The sequence below is a fragment of the Sarcophilus harrisii genome, chromosome 1 (genome assembly GCF_902635505.1).
Source record: "Sarcophilus harrisii chromosome 1, mSarHar1.11, whole genome shotgun sequence".
NCBI lineage: Eukaryota > Metazoa > Chordata > Mammalia > Dasyuromorphia > Dasyuridae > Sarcophilus > Sarcophilus harrisii.
Genome location: NC_045426.1, coordinates 372,335,500 through 372,351,003, shown reverse-complemented (window position 1 = coordinate 372,351,003; position 15,504 = coordinate 372,335,500). Strand labels below are relative to the sequence as shown.

The following is a 15,504-nucleotide window of genomic DNA, read 5'->3' as shown; positions in this document are numbered from 1 at the left end:
TCAGCTTCCATTGCTACTGTTCAAGCCACCACTGCTTCTCCTGCCGATTCTCCTGCTGAGTACATCTGCCACTGTGTGATCTTCCACCATTAATGTTTTGGGAACTAGGGGATTGTACAATGCAGCCACATCACCTTGCAGGAAATCCCCATGACCTGCTGGCTATTGTGCATGACTTCTGCATCATGGCTCCACCTTGACAGCCCTGCACACTGCAGCCTTCCTGGAGAGGACTTGCACATAGCAGAGGGCATTAGCAGCAGTGGTGGGGGCTGGGCAGTGTGCCTGGCCAATCTTGCATCCCTACTCTCAACCAAGACAACAAAGTGCAATGAATACTGAGCAAGCATGATGTGCTAAACCATATTTTTCCTCATAGAAATGTGTAGCATTCCAAATTTGATGACTTTCAAAGCAGAAGAATACTGAGGTACCACTGCATCATCAAAGTTTTCATAACAGAAGCACCTGTAGGGGAGAATGGCCAAATTAGGAAGGAGACACAAAATCATATCAATTGATGGTCAATTCAAAGAATTCTATCTTTTTTTAACTTGTCAATAGTATTTTATTTTTCTGTTTGATGGAAAGGTAATTTTCAACATTCATTTTTTATAAGATTTTGAGTTCTAGATTTTTTTCCCTCTCTTCCTCCTTTACCTCCTCTCTTTACTTTCCTTCTCCCCAAGACAGGAAGCAATCTGATATTAAGTTATACATGTACAATCATTTTAAACTTATTTCCATATTGTCATGTTGTGAAAGAAAAATCAGAAGAGAAAAACTACAAATAATAAATAACAAGCAACAACAACAAAAAAAGGTGAAAATGGTGTGCTTTGATTCTTATTCCAACTCCATAGTTCTCTCTCTCTCTTATGTATATGGCATGTTCCATTCCAAGTCCATTGGAATTATCTTCGATCACTATATGGCTAAGATGAGTTGAGTCTATCCTAGGCTGATAATCTATCTCATAATCTTGTTGAAAAAGTATTCTTAACCTGAAAAAATGAAATCTTGGGATACAGGCAAAACTTGATACTGTGCTTCAAGTATCTAAAGATATATCACAAAAAAGAAAAATTACCCTTTATTTAAATCCATAAGACAGAACTTGAAACAATGAGTAAAAATTGTAAGGAGTCATATTTATACCTTTTAAAAGGAAAATTTCCTAATACTTAAGAGCAGGCTATCTTAGAAGATGACCATTTGTTGGCTTTGTTAAAAATTTTCCTGTGAAAATAATCTTCAATTCTTAGACTATATAATTTTCTAATTATTCTAGTGGCTTCTCGATTTTACTGGTAAATGATGGAACAAGAATCAGAAGCTTTTGGGTCACTTCTCTTACTTTATACTAGACTACAAAGGACCCAAGAATCGCCATGACTTTTTTTGTAGAAATTGTCTTAATATATTGCTGTAGTCAAGAAAGCCAGTAGGGCTGGAAATGAGAAGAAAGGATTAAAGTGTTTTTGGTCATAGTAGCTCAAGAAGAAATATGGAACTAGTCAAACTAAGATGATCAGACAAGAACGGTGAGGCAGCTAAATAGCATAGTAGATAGATCATTGAACATGGGATCAGGAAGACCTGCGTTCAAATCCTCACTTGGACATTTATCAGCCATAACAAAGAACAATCCCTGAAACTTTAGGAAAAATATCTTTAGGGCAAATAGCTGATTTTACATTTTACATGGTTATTATTAAATTTGTTATGGTGATTAGTATATAAGAGTGTAGCACATACTGAAACCATTTGAGTTAGGACTTAAATGATTGCATGGTAAACCCATAGCAAATTATTAAGTTTAGGGCTTTGTTGCTAACAGTTTTAAGAAGAACAACAAGTTATATCTCACAAAGCATTGACACTACAAAACAGAATACAGATTTGGTGGACTGTTTTAAGTGTAGCCAATTATAGTAATTCTTATGTTCTTATAAGGATCAAAGCCTGTTTTCCCCCTTGCTATGTATGCTTTAAGCTTTTTATAGCTAATTATCATATTATCCCACTTCAACATTCAGTTGGCTTTTACTATACATAGTTATTTTAATTTGTGTGTTTTTTAAGCAATTGTTCCAAGGCTTTGATCATTTTGTTCTCCACATTTTAAGAAAAATGTTTTTAAATTGGAGTTAATCCAGAGAAAAACAACAGATATGTTTTCAGAACTGGAAAATTGTTCCTAAGAATAGCTATAGTAGTTGGGATTAGTTTTTCCTGGAAAAATAATGTGGTAATAACTGACTTTAAGAATTTAACGATTATCATAATGAGCGACCTTCCCTTCTGTTATTCTTCATAGAGAACAGAAACTTAAAGGTACAATCTTAAGTTACCATGCCTCTATTTTGGGATAATCTCATTTCATAGCTTGTCTCTTTTCTTACCAATTTCCATTTGAAACCCAAATGTCAGATCGTAAATCTGTGTCCTTATTGTCTCTGCTAAGTTGGTCTTTTTGGATCAATCAGTACTTAATGAGTTGATAAGTATCCTGTAACATGGCCCATGTAGGATTTAATTCTAGGCCTCAAATGCAACTACTCATATGTCTTCTTATGGACCCCATTTAATTTTCATTGATATAGTGTGTGTATGTGTATATATGTGTGTATACATAGTTAGTAAGAGCTATAAGTTGAGAATTGGCTGTGCTGGGTAACCATTCTTCATATAGTACACATATTGTTAGATTTGAAAGAAATAGAATGAACTAACGTTTAATAAAAATTGGAAATTGAAATTTTACTAAATAGAATATAAGATATTCAGGATAGAAACATGAAAAACAACATATAACTGCCTTTGAAAAAAAAAGTATTTTGCAAAGCCTTAGGATTATAAATGTAAATGTTGTACTGATAAATTGATAAGATACTGGTTTGCAAAGATTTTTATTTAACATGATTGTATTTAACAGAATTTAACATCAGGACATAATAAATAAATTGCCTAAAAATGAAAAATTCATTCATTTAGAGTTTATCATGCATAGGAATACAAATATAAAAGACTAGGCAATCTATAGTTTCAGCAAGTTTAAATTCAAATTGAGGGTTGCAATACATGAAAGAAATCAGCTCCAAGGTAAATAGAAAGACTGGGAAGTCCTAGAAGTTCAAGATCAGGGCAAATAGCCCAGGAGTCTTTAGGCTATAATAGGTATGATTACAGTACCAAAGGAGTACAGAGTTAAAAACAGTGTAGGCTTAAGCTCAATGGGCTTCCAGCTTTCCAAAAGGAATAGCATTGATGATCCCCATCGTATCTACCAGTATGAGCAGTTAAATAGAACAGATGGGTTCTGGGAATCTTGCATAGAGAACAGTTCCCAGGGAGCACTTTTCTCATAGATTCCCTGTGATATAGGTATATAAGTATTATTACTCACATGTTACATATAATTTACTGCATTTGAGACATTCACTTTACCATGTCTTTAGTGTTACATATTAGAATTTTCTCAGAAATTGAAGTCAAATTATTGACTGAAGTCAAATATAAACTGAGGTTTATAGACTGTTTATTTAAAAAAATTTTTTTTTTGTTGTTGTTTTCCAGTCTTCTTGTATTCCTTTGATTTCCTGTAATCTCTCAGTTATTACTGATAATAACTCATTAGGTACATATGTCTGTTCTTTCAGTGCTTGAGCATTTAATTTTTCTGGACAGTTAAGAGCATCATTGACAAGAGCAGCTAAGCCTCTTCTTTTGGCCCTTCTTATATTGGATATTATATATCTTTCCTGTTTGCCATTTTTATGCTATCATTTTCAGTGCTAACAGAACCAAAATAAAGACTGAACAGTTTTATCCTCTCTGTTACTTGTTAACATCATTCCAGAGAGATACACCCTGCTTTAATTCTTATTCTGCCAGTTTAGGGATAGAGAAAGGGCTGAAGTATTGATTTCTTTGATAGAAAGAACTGTCAGATGAGGAAACTAGCAATGCAATTCATACTTTGTCTGAAACTTAGTATTAGCTGCGCAGAATGTTTAGAGTCAGAAGGGATTTGAATCCTGTGCCCAAAATTTGCTGGGAAAAAAGATTTGAAATTCATTTAACTTTTAAGGTCCTTTGTTTCCTCATATGCAAAAATAAGTATAATACAGTGTAGTAACTGACTTACAGTTATAAGCCTGAAATGGGATAATGCTTGTATTTTAACCCCCCTACATACATACATAATGTCAACTATCATTATTATTATACACCGGTTCACCGTTAGACAGCTCTGATTGCTAGGTAATTTTTCCTTACATCACAATGCAGTTTCTCTCTTTTGACTTTTACATCTTGTTTCTGGTTTTGCCTTGGGTGAACACATAGAATAAATCTAATCTTTTGTCCACCTGACAGTCTTTAAGAAACTCAAAGATAACTATGATGATCTCTCTGCTTCCCCAGCCCCTTTGGGGAAAAAAAAATTCAGGCTAAATATGCCTGGTTTCTTCATTAGATCCTCATATAACATGGACTCATGACACTTCAGTATTCTGGTGCCATACTTTCAACATTCCCCAGCTGCTCATTGTTCTTAAAGTGTGGTGCCCAGGACTGAAGGCAGTATTTCAAATGGCTTTGGATGAAGTGCAGAGTACAGTGGAACAATCAACTCCCAGTTTTTGAAGGTATTACTCAGCATAAAGAAGAGAAATATGAGAGGTGATTTAATAAAATAACTTCTTGTATTTGAAGCTGTAATGACATTCTCTACTTCCATTGGGAATTGAGTAAATCAGAGTAAGTTTAATCTACATCTTAAAAGATTTCTCACATAAAAAGAATGATACCCTTAATTTATTATATTTACAAGAGCAAATTATGCAAAGTAGATTTAGTTTCATGTGTTTTTATATAGTGTGTTATGAAAATTCTTGTTTTATATATGTCAGATGACATGTCACTCCTCCTCTCCTCCCAATTACCTATTATTTCTATACCATCAATCTCAGCCCCCTTATTGGGTAGAGTCAAATTCAGAATGTCAGTGTAATAACCTAATTCCTACCCTACCCCCTATTTTTAAAGATTAATTCTTGGAAGTCTTTTAAACAAATTTTTTTTATTATAAGTATTTCCTTTGAAGATATGCTACTTCTTCCCCTCGTTGAACTCTCCTTTGCAACAAAGCACAATAATATGAAAAGCTAACCAACAAAGTCACCATGTTTTACAAAACATAAAACATTCCCTTCCCCCCATAAACCTTTGCCTCTGTACCCAGAGGAGGGATGCATCTTTCTACCTCTGATTGAAATTCCTTGGACTTCTATTGCTTTTCAGTATTGTTTTTATTTACATTATTGTAATCAGTATATTGTCCCACATTATTTGCTTTCTGGAAGAAGAAACTATCAATAAGGCAAGTAAATAATATTAGTTGCTTCGCATTTTTTCATAAAGGAAATCTTAACTCCAGCAAACCTCTAGATAGTTGAAGTCTCTTTCCTAAAGACTAGTTTTGTGTATTGTTCCAGGACAGTTACTTCCTCAAGCTAGTCTAATATATTTCTTCTTTATCACTTTTATTTATGCCTTTTAGTTTTTCATTTCTTATATTTCCTTCATTATAATTTCACTACATTTCTGTTCATTATATGTGTAGATCATTTTCATAAAGATTATTATAGAGATAAGCTATAGGCAACCAACTAGAGCAATGCAGAGTGCTTGATTTGGAGTCACGAAGACCTGAGCTTCCCCCAGAACTTAGTAGCTTTGTGATCCTGAGCAAGTTAACTGTCCTCTGTTATCTGACTCAATTTCCTCATCTGTAAAATGCTGATGATATAGCTCTTCTGCATTCCATAGTGGTTGTTAGAATACAATGAAATATAATTAGTTACGAGTTTTGGGCCTTAAAGTACTATGTAAATGTTAGCTATTATGAATGAGGAGGTATATGGATCTGTATTTATTGACATACACATGCTTTCCATTTCTGATAGCATCAGCTATAATTACTCTTAAAAGTATACTTCAGTCTTTATTCAAACACCATCAGGTCTTTTTCTAGGGTATGAATAACATCAAGTCGTTCAGAATTGTCTTGGATCATTGTACTATTGAGAATGTTGTTGTTGTTTGTCCTTCATTTTTGACCATGACATTAGAGAGGTGATGCCATAATATGCAAGTGAATTGGATTTAAGTGAGGGAAGGCTGTGGAGTTCTGTCATTCACAGCTGATCACCTTACAGAATTGCTGTTATTTTGTATATAAAACATTTCACTTTGTATCAGCTCATGGAATTTTTTCCAAGTTTTTGTGAGAACATCCTGATCAGCATTTCTTATAGCACAAAAGTATTCCATCACAATCTATTCAGCCATTCCCCAATTGATGATCTCAATTTTCAGTTCTTTGCCCCCAGAAAAGAATTGCTAAAAAATAGGTTTTGTACATATAGATTCTTTTCTTTTTTTCTCTTTTGGAATATAGATCTAATAGTGGTATGTATTACTTAGACAAAGGTTATGCATGGTATGATAGTCCTTTGGGCATAGTTCCAGATTGCTGTAAAAGAATGGTTAGATCAGTCCACAATGCCACCAATAGTACATTAATGTCTCATTTTTCCCATATCCCTTCCAACATTTTTCATTTTCTTTTTCTGTCTTATTAGCCAAGTTAATAAGTATTTCGTAGTACTTCAGAATCATTTTAATTTCCATTTCTCCATTCAAAATGATTTAGAGCATTTTTTTAATTTGGCTATAGATAACTAATTACTTCATCTGAAAATTGTTTATATCTTTTGATTTTTTTGTTTGTTTGTTTGCTGAGGCAATTGGGGTTTAAGTGACTTGCCCAGGCTCACACAGCCAGGAAGTATTAAGTGTCTGAGACCAGATTTGAGCTCCGGTCCTCCTGACTTTAGGGCTGGTGCTCTATCCACCATACCAGCTAGCTGCCCCATATATTTTGATTCTTTAATAATTGGGGAATGCCTTTTTTTTTTCCTTATATATTTGACTCATTTCTCTCTATGTTTAAGAAATGAGATCTTTGTTAGAAAAACTTAATTGAATTTTTTTTCACAATTACTCTTGCTAATTGTATTTCCCCCTTATTATTCTGTTCTTTCTTTCCTTTCACCTGTCCTTCCTCAAAAGTTTTTTGCTTCTGACTATCCCCTTCCTTAATTTGCCCTTTATTTTATTTCCATCTCCCCCATTCTTTTATCTCCTTCTCCTTCTCCTGTCCTGTCGGGTAAGATAGATTTCTGTACCAAAGTGAATGTGTATTTTCTCTCCTCTTTGAGTCAATTCTGGTGAGAATAAGGTTCATTCATGTTCTCTTCTTTCCCTCTACAGTAAAAGCTTTTTCTTTCCTTTTTTTTATGTGAAATAATTTATTCCCATTCTATCTCTTCTTTTCCCTTTCTCCCAGTAAATTACTCTCTTACTCCTTAATTTTATTTTATTTAAAAAAAAAATATTATCCCATCTGATTCAGATAACACATGTTCCTTCTGCTAATTACCCTAATAATGAGAAAGCTCTTATGAGTTACAAGTGTCATCTTCCCATGTAGGAATATAAACAGTTTAAATTTATTAAGTCCATTTTGATTTTCCTTTCCTATTTCCTTTTTTTTTTTTTTCCTGAGCCAGTTGGGGTTAAGTGACTTGCCCAGGGTCACAGAGCTAGGAAGTGTCTGAGACCAGATTTGAACTCAAGTCCTCCTGACTTCAGGGTTGGTGCTCTATCCATTGCACCATCTAGCTGTTCCTCTTAATTCCTTTTTTGCTTTTCTTAAGTATTGTATTTGAGAATTAAAATTTCTATTCAGCTCTGGTCTTTTCAAGAATTCTTGAAAGTCCTGTATTTCATTAAATATCCTTTTTTCCCCCCAAAAGGATTATACTCAGGTTTAAGGGGTAGTGGGTGACTCTTGGTTGTAATTCTAGATTCTTTGCCCTCTGGAATATTATATTCCAAGCCTTCTTATCCCTAAAAAAGAAACTTATTAATCTTGTGTTATTCTGATGGTGGCTCCATTATAATTGAATTGTTTTTTGCCTGGAGAGCTCTAGAATTTAATTGTAATAGTCCTCGGACTTTTCATTTTTAGGATATCTTTAAGAAGGGGATCCGTGGATTCTTTCCATTTCCATTTTACCCTCTGGTTCTAGAATATCAGGACAGTTTTCCTTGACAGTTTTTTGAAAGATGATGCCTAAGCTCCTTTATTGATCATGGTAGACCAATAATTTTTAAATGATCTCTTTTGGTTCTATTTTCCACGTCAGTTTTTTTTCCCCAGTGAAATATTTCCATTGTTTTCTATTTTTTCATTCTTTTGGCTTTGTTTTTATTACTTCTTGATTTCTTATTAGCTTCCATTTGCTCAGTTCTTATTTTTAAGAAATTATTTTTTTCAGTGACTTTCTATACCTCCTTTTCCATTTGTCCAATATAAAGGAGTTGTTTTCTTCATTAGATTTCTCTCCCCCCACCCCCCACCCCCCACCCCCCAATTTGGCCAATCCTCCTTTGTAAGAGGTTTTTTTCTTTTGTGAACTTTTTAACCTTTCTTTCAATTCGACCAATTCTACTTTTTAAGGCATTGCTCTCCTCATTGGCTTTCTGTATTTCCTTTACTATTTGGTCTATTTTTTATGGTGTTATTTTCTTCAGTATTTTTTGTGTCTCTTTTACCAAGATTTTGACTTGTTTTTCATGATTTTCTTTCATCATTCTCATTTTTCTAACCAATTTTTACTCTATTTCTCTTAGTTGATTTTCAAAAGTCCTTTTTGAGCTCTTCCATGGTCTGAGATCAATTCACATTTTTCTTGGAGTGTGTGGATATAGTTTTGACTTTGTTATCTTTTGGGTGTGTATTTTGATCTTCCTTGTCACACTAGTACCTTTGCATAGTCAAAATCTTTTTCTGTTGTTTGCTCATTTTCTCAGCCTATTACTTGGTTTTTAACTCTTTGTTAAAATAGGAGTCTCCTTTCAGGGAAGAAAATGGACCATCCCATGCTTCAGGGGTTTTGTGTAGTTATTTTCAATGATTCTTCCAAGGAAATTGTAAGTTTTTAGTTCTCTTAAGTTGGTATCATCTAAAGAGAGGTGTGTTTACTACACTTGTGATCTTTCCTCTCTTTGGTCTGGATACAATCATAAGCACTCTTTTCTGCCCTAAAACTGTGTGGAGGGTCCTAGCTCCATTGTGGTTGCAAATTTTAGTGTTCTGGTGCTCCTCCTCAGCTTGGGGCTGCCACTCAGCACTGCAACCTGGATCCAAGTGTAAGCAAAGCAACATAATCCTTCTGACTAGATATCAGAACCCTAACCGTCTCTGGGCCAAGAACTCTGAAAGTCACTGTTGCTGCTACTGATTCAGAGATTCCCAAGGTTTTTGCCTAATTTTCTGGGGTATGGCCTGTCCTGGACTGTGCCTTATTCTCATCCTGATGAGACAGACCTTTGCTGCTGACCTTCCAAGTTGTCTTGGGCTAGAAAATTGTTCCATTCCATCATTTTGTGGATTCTGCTGCTCTAGAATAAGTTTAGAGTCATTTTTAAAGGTATTTGCTTAGGTTTAGGGGAGAGCTCAGGTGAGTCCCTGCTTTTACTCCTCATTTTGGCTCCAGCCAGCTCAAGTAGTCTTTAATACTGGATTTGCGGAGGATTTTGAGAAGATGGAGAAGTAGCTTGGTAAATTTCAAATTCTTAAGATTTTCCTCACAAACAGATAACATTTGCACTTAAGGGGGGAACATAGGCTGACGAAAAATCAAGATTTGGTACAAAACAAGGATTCTCTTGGTACAGCCCAGAAAGATCCAAATGAAGATCCCAGGAAAGAGATTAACATATCTTCAGGCTACCTCTGCACAACCAGAGTACCCCTGGAATTAGCTCCAGGAACCCCAGAGACTAACTTCCCAGAGTGTTTGTCCAGTCATGGTTTTAGTCTTGGAAGACTGAGTGAACCTTGCTTGATTGAGAATGCTAGGCCCTGCTGTGCTGCAAAGATGCAGCCCTGGAAAAGAAGGAACCAGCACCCAGTGAGTGCAGAGGCAATGAGTGGGCAAGGAAACTGCTGGCTATGGGTACTTTCAGGATTGGGATCCTCTTGATTTGGGGTTCCAGGTCAGAGGGGAGAGCTGAAGTGAAGCTAAAGGCATTATCCTCTCACCCCCACCATTAGAGCAGCTTTTACTAATACTTCTTATTAAAAAAAAAAAAAAAAACGAGCAAAGATGAAAGAATCCACCTATGAAAACTTTATGGGAACAGGGAAGACTGGGGTTTATCTTCAGAGGAGAACCTTGAAGTAAAAAAGCTTCTTCTATCTCAAGAGTAATGTAAAATGGCTATTTGTCCAGAGAAAATTTATAGAAAAACTGAAAAAAAAATTTAAAAAAGAGAGAGAAACATTGAGAAAAAACTAAAATCAATAAAATAAAAATCATCCAAGAAAACCAAAAAGATTATGAAAAACATTAACTAATTAAAAAAGAAGATACAGAGTTTCAAAGATGAAAAAACTCTTTGAAAATTAAAATTAGGCAAAAGGAAGCTATGAAAGACCAAGAAATAAGAAAACAAATTACAAAGAATGAAAAAGTAGATTAGAATGTGAATCATAAGAAAAATCACAGATCTGGAGAACAGTTCAAGAAGAAAAAATATAAGAGTATTTGGACTATCCGAAAGTTGTGATCCAAAAGAAGAACCGTGACACAATAATGCAAGAAATAATTCAAGAAAATGGTTCTGCAGTGATACATCAGGAGGGGAAAGTAGAAAGAGGAAAAATCCACTCATCACTATTGCAAAGGGATCCTTTGTAAAAATCACATAGGAATATTATTGCCAAATTTTGAAACCCCTAGATCAAAGAAAAATTTTTGCAAAAAAACAAGGGGGAAAAAAAAAACACAATTCAAATATGCTGGAGCTAGGTTAGAGTTGTACTGAACTTATTGGCAATCACAATAAAAGACTGCAGATCCTGGAATCATATCTACCAGCAATTAAAAGAACTAGGCCTATGGCCAAAAATATTGTATCCAGCAAAATTATTCATAATATTGACCGTGGAAAAAATGGACATTCAATGAATTTGGAGATTTTCAGGACTTCCTATCAACGTAAACTGATCTCAATAGAAAATTTAAGATAAAAGAGCTAATTTTAACATGTAAGATCAATTTAACATGGAGAAATTATTTATGTTTTTTACCTGGTAAATGTATACCATATATTTAAGATTGACAACAGCAATAGGGTAACTCAAAAGAAATACTGGTGCAGAATTAAGGTAAAGATAATATTTATGTTATACAAATGATGTAGAATAGACAAAGGAAGAATAGACACAGAAGCATTAGAGAGGGGAGGAGAGATTGAAGTTCAAAAACCTTCTTACATCAGAATATAGGCAATTATATATATATATGTGTGTGTATATATATATATATACACATACATACATACATACATACAAAGAATTAAAGGGTGAGGAGCAAAGGGTCAGGGAAAAAGACAAGGGAGGAATTCATGGGTAGGAGGGAAGTTAAGGAAAGTTAAAGAGCAGATTTAGAGCAAAAAGCTAGCAGTGATAGGAAAGGGTTATGTGTGTGTATGAAAGAGAGAGAAAGATATGTATGCATGTTGCTCTGTATATGTGTGTATGTAGATATAGTTATGTGTATGTGAACATATATGTGGGAGGTGGAGGAGTATTGTCATGTGCATGCATATATCTATATATGTATATATAAATATATCTGTTTTTAACTATAGCCTGCTTGGGGGAAGTAGGAAATAAACAATTAAACAAAAAAAAAATACAATTTAAAAATACTGGATATGGTGTTTGACTTTGTCTTAAGAGTAAAAGGTAATCACTTGTTTTATAGTATAATTGTGGTCTTGAAAGGTTAGGGATATGAATTGAAAAAATTTTGAAGATAATTCGTGATTATTTGGCAACAAATTTTTATGTACTTTATCATGAGCTAGTATGCCTTCTAAAAAAAAGTTATGAGTTCTATTCAAATAAATATTTCTAAAAGTATTGTGTGAATTAAGCTTCTAATTTTTAAATTTTAAAGAATTAATAGAAATAAATCTTTTCTTCAAATGTAGGTAAACTCTTCCACATCGACTTTGGATATATTTTGGGTCGAGATCCAAAGCCTCTCCCTCCTCCAATGAAGCTGAATAAAGAAATGGTAGAAGGGATGGGAGGAACACAAAGTGAGCAGTATCAAGAGTTCCGAAAACAATGTTATACAGCTTTTCTCCACCTGCGAAGGTAAAATTAGCTACATGCTATTGATGATTTTGAAAATCTTATCTTATTCATGTTACATGATATGTATAGTACCTCCTTCATTATGGAGATCAAAGTAAGGTCCTACATGCACAGTCTTCAGGTTTCTTTGTATTTTCTTTTCCTGAGTGACCTAGATGACAACATTTCTTATTATCTCATTAGAAAATGTTTGAATAGCAATATTCATAGTACTAGATTTGGTGTCAAAAAACCTGATTCTAAACATGACTTTACTTTATACTTGTAGCAGTACCTTGAAAAACCCAGTCCTTGAATCTTTGGGTCCAAGTTTCACAGATTCTTAAAGCTGGAAGAAACCTTGGTTATCAATCTAGTCTAACCCTTTATTAACTAAGAATTCATCCAAACTTCACTTTCAGACGCCTTTTGAAGTAAAACTTAATACCTAAGACAGCCAAATTCTATTTTTAAATAGTTTTAATTGTTTAGAGATTTTTCTTTACAAAGAGGTTAAAGCTTCTTTGACTGACTAATTCTGTCCTGTGGCACCAATTGCTCCTAATTCTGCTCTCTGCATACAAATAAAACATCTAGTCCCTCTTGCATGTAAGAGTCCTACATAGAGTGACTCCCCCTATGCCTTCTTATTTAGACTGAACATGTCCAGTTCCTTTAATCAATTCTTATATGCCATAATTTTTAGATTGTTGACCATTGTGGTTGCACTTATGCTTTCAATATCCTTCTTAAAATTTTGTACCTTAAGCGGAACACAAATAATGCTCTAAACAGGAGACGACACAGTGCACCTCCCTACCTCTAGACACTACTCTTTTTAACAAAGTCCAAAATTTTTACTAGTTTTTTCTACAATATGTGAAGTTATTGACTCATATTTTGCTTGAAAACTATTTAAATACCCAGATCTTTTTCAAACATACTCAATCTTTTTTCAATTAAATTCTATAAGCATTCACTAAATACCTACTATGTATCAGGTACTAGGAATACAAAAATAAAAATAGTATTTATCTTCATGGAGCTTGATTTTGCTTTTTAAATCCTGTGTCATGCTCTTTTTTATCTATGCCTTTGATATTTATGCCATCTTTAGTTTTCATAAACATGTCACATATGCATTTTTCCTAGTTATTGATAAAAATCTTGCATATTTTAGAGCCAAGCACAGACCCTGCTGCATTCCACTAAGATGCTCTTAAAAGTTGTTATTAAACCATTAATTTTGGAAGATTTTTTCATTAAACAACTTCCAGATCCTCCAGATTATGCTGTTGTCTTTTTCCAACTCTCCAGCATTTCCATATAAATAATATTTTAAATATTTTGGCATAATCTAGACAAAGGATATCTATAACAATCCTTCATCTATCAGTTTTATAATATTACAAAAAGGCTCTCTATGATCTTCATAATCCTTTTCTAGATGTTAATAACTATCCTTTTTTACCAAATAATTTAAAGCTGGATATAGTGGTACATGGCTACAATTTCTCCTAATGGGGAGAATGAAACTGGAGGACTCCTTGTGCTTTGGGACTCTGAGCTTCATTGAACTAAAGCTGATCAGGTATTGTCACGAAATCAAGCACAAATATAAGCTCCAGGAAAAAAAAGGGTTGCCTAAGGAAGGGCAAACTGGCCCACGTGGATATTGAGTAAGTTGAGTTTTCCATATTGGTCATTAGTGCGATCAAACCCATGAGTAGTCATTGTAGGCAAGGTAAAGAAACCTATTTTTAAGAAACAAACAAAAAAATTAGAATTTCGTCAGAAATTGAATTAGACTCGTGTTTTTTATATAAAATACCCTTTTTCTTTTTCTTTTTTTTTAAAGTAAGATAATCATTCCTTCCCCATTCCTACATTTTCCCTACATTATCTCTCAGGTCACTGACAGCAGCTTAATAATCATATCTGCCAGTTATTTTGCTAGGACCAATCATAACTCCCTAGGACCAGTTAATTAAGAATCTTCTTCCTGGTGGACATTGATTTATTTATATCTACTATACTACCACTAATTCTATGTGCATAGAAATTTTTAAGGAAAAGAAAAATGCAAAATGGTCCTCAATCCTTCTTGGACCTTTTGATTCCTCAGTGGTGTGAGAAGGATCTAATAATAATAGTAATTTTAGATTGTTTATAAATATTACTGTTATAATATAAATGAGCTCTTTATCCAATTGCCAGTAAATCTGTGTTAGAAGAACTGAACCACATCAACATTCTTTTTCATTTGTACAAATTTAGAAGATAAAACATTAGTAGAGTGAAATTTTCATTATGTGCCTCCAAAGCAATAAAAAACATAATTTCATGGAGCACTTGGTTATCTTGCTATTCAATGCTCACAATGAACATAAGCAAAGAGATTAACCTAAGGATAATTATAGCTTATATTGTAACATCTGTTACAGACAATAAAGAGGTAGAAATTTCTATTAAAATTTTGACAAGATCCTCCAAATCAAGGCAAAATGTGTATTGATATTTGATGACATGAAAATAAAAATTTGGTTGCAGTCTGAACTAATAGGTGGCATAGCTGTATCAGTAAAATGATAGATCATTTGAATTATTACTATACATACACACACACACACATACACACACACATATATATATATATACATTCTATACATGTATATATCTCCAGTTATACATACATAATATATACATATATTTCCAAATGTACATACATACACATATACTTTCACACACATACATATACGTATATCTTCAGATATACAAAGCTCAAAGCAAAATGGTCAAAATAGCACCTATCAGAGTTGTTATGAGGATAAAATAAGGAAATAAGTGCTTAACAAACCCTGAAGTGCTACAAAACATTAGCTACTATTGTTGTTATAATTTCACATTACCTTTACCTCCTTTTTGAAAAATCTCCAATTTCTAGTTGTTTTCTGTAATCTATATATTTAATATAAAAATTTTTTTTTAAAGTTTAATTCTCATATAGCATAATTCTCATATATGTGAAGTGTTGTTTTTTACATTAGCTGTCAAATCAAAAGAAAAGATGTTACCAGAGAGTTGTATGACCGAAAAATGAGATAAGCTAGTCACAGTAATAGTAATATCAAAGTATATCTTCTTAGTTTGTATTGCTACCCTGCTTTCACTTTTACCTCTTCTGTTCATGATTCCCAAATTCCCAAACAATTTTCTAG

General features: G+C 33.6%; 1 protein-coding gene across 1 annotated transcript in view; it reads left to right on the top strand.

The window, feature by feature from the left end:
- Nucleotides 1–15,504, top strand: part of PIK3C3 (phosphatidylinositol 3-kinase catalytic subunit type 3) — a 179,252-nt gene that overhangs the window by 122,419 nt on the left and 41,329 nt on the right. Inside the window, exon 22 of the mRNA XM_031946013.1 lies at nucleotides 12,139–12,307. Coding sequence (XP_031801873.1) covers nucleotides 12,139–12,307 — 169 coding nt within the window. The remainder of the gene's footprint in view (nucleotides 1–12,138; nucleotides 12,308–15,504) is intronic.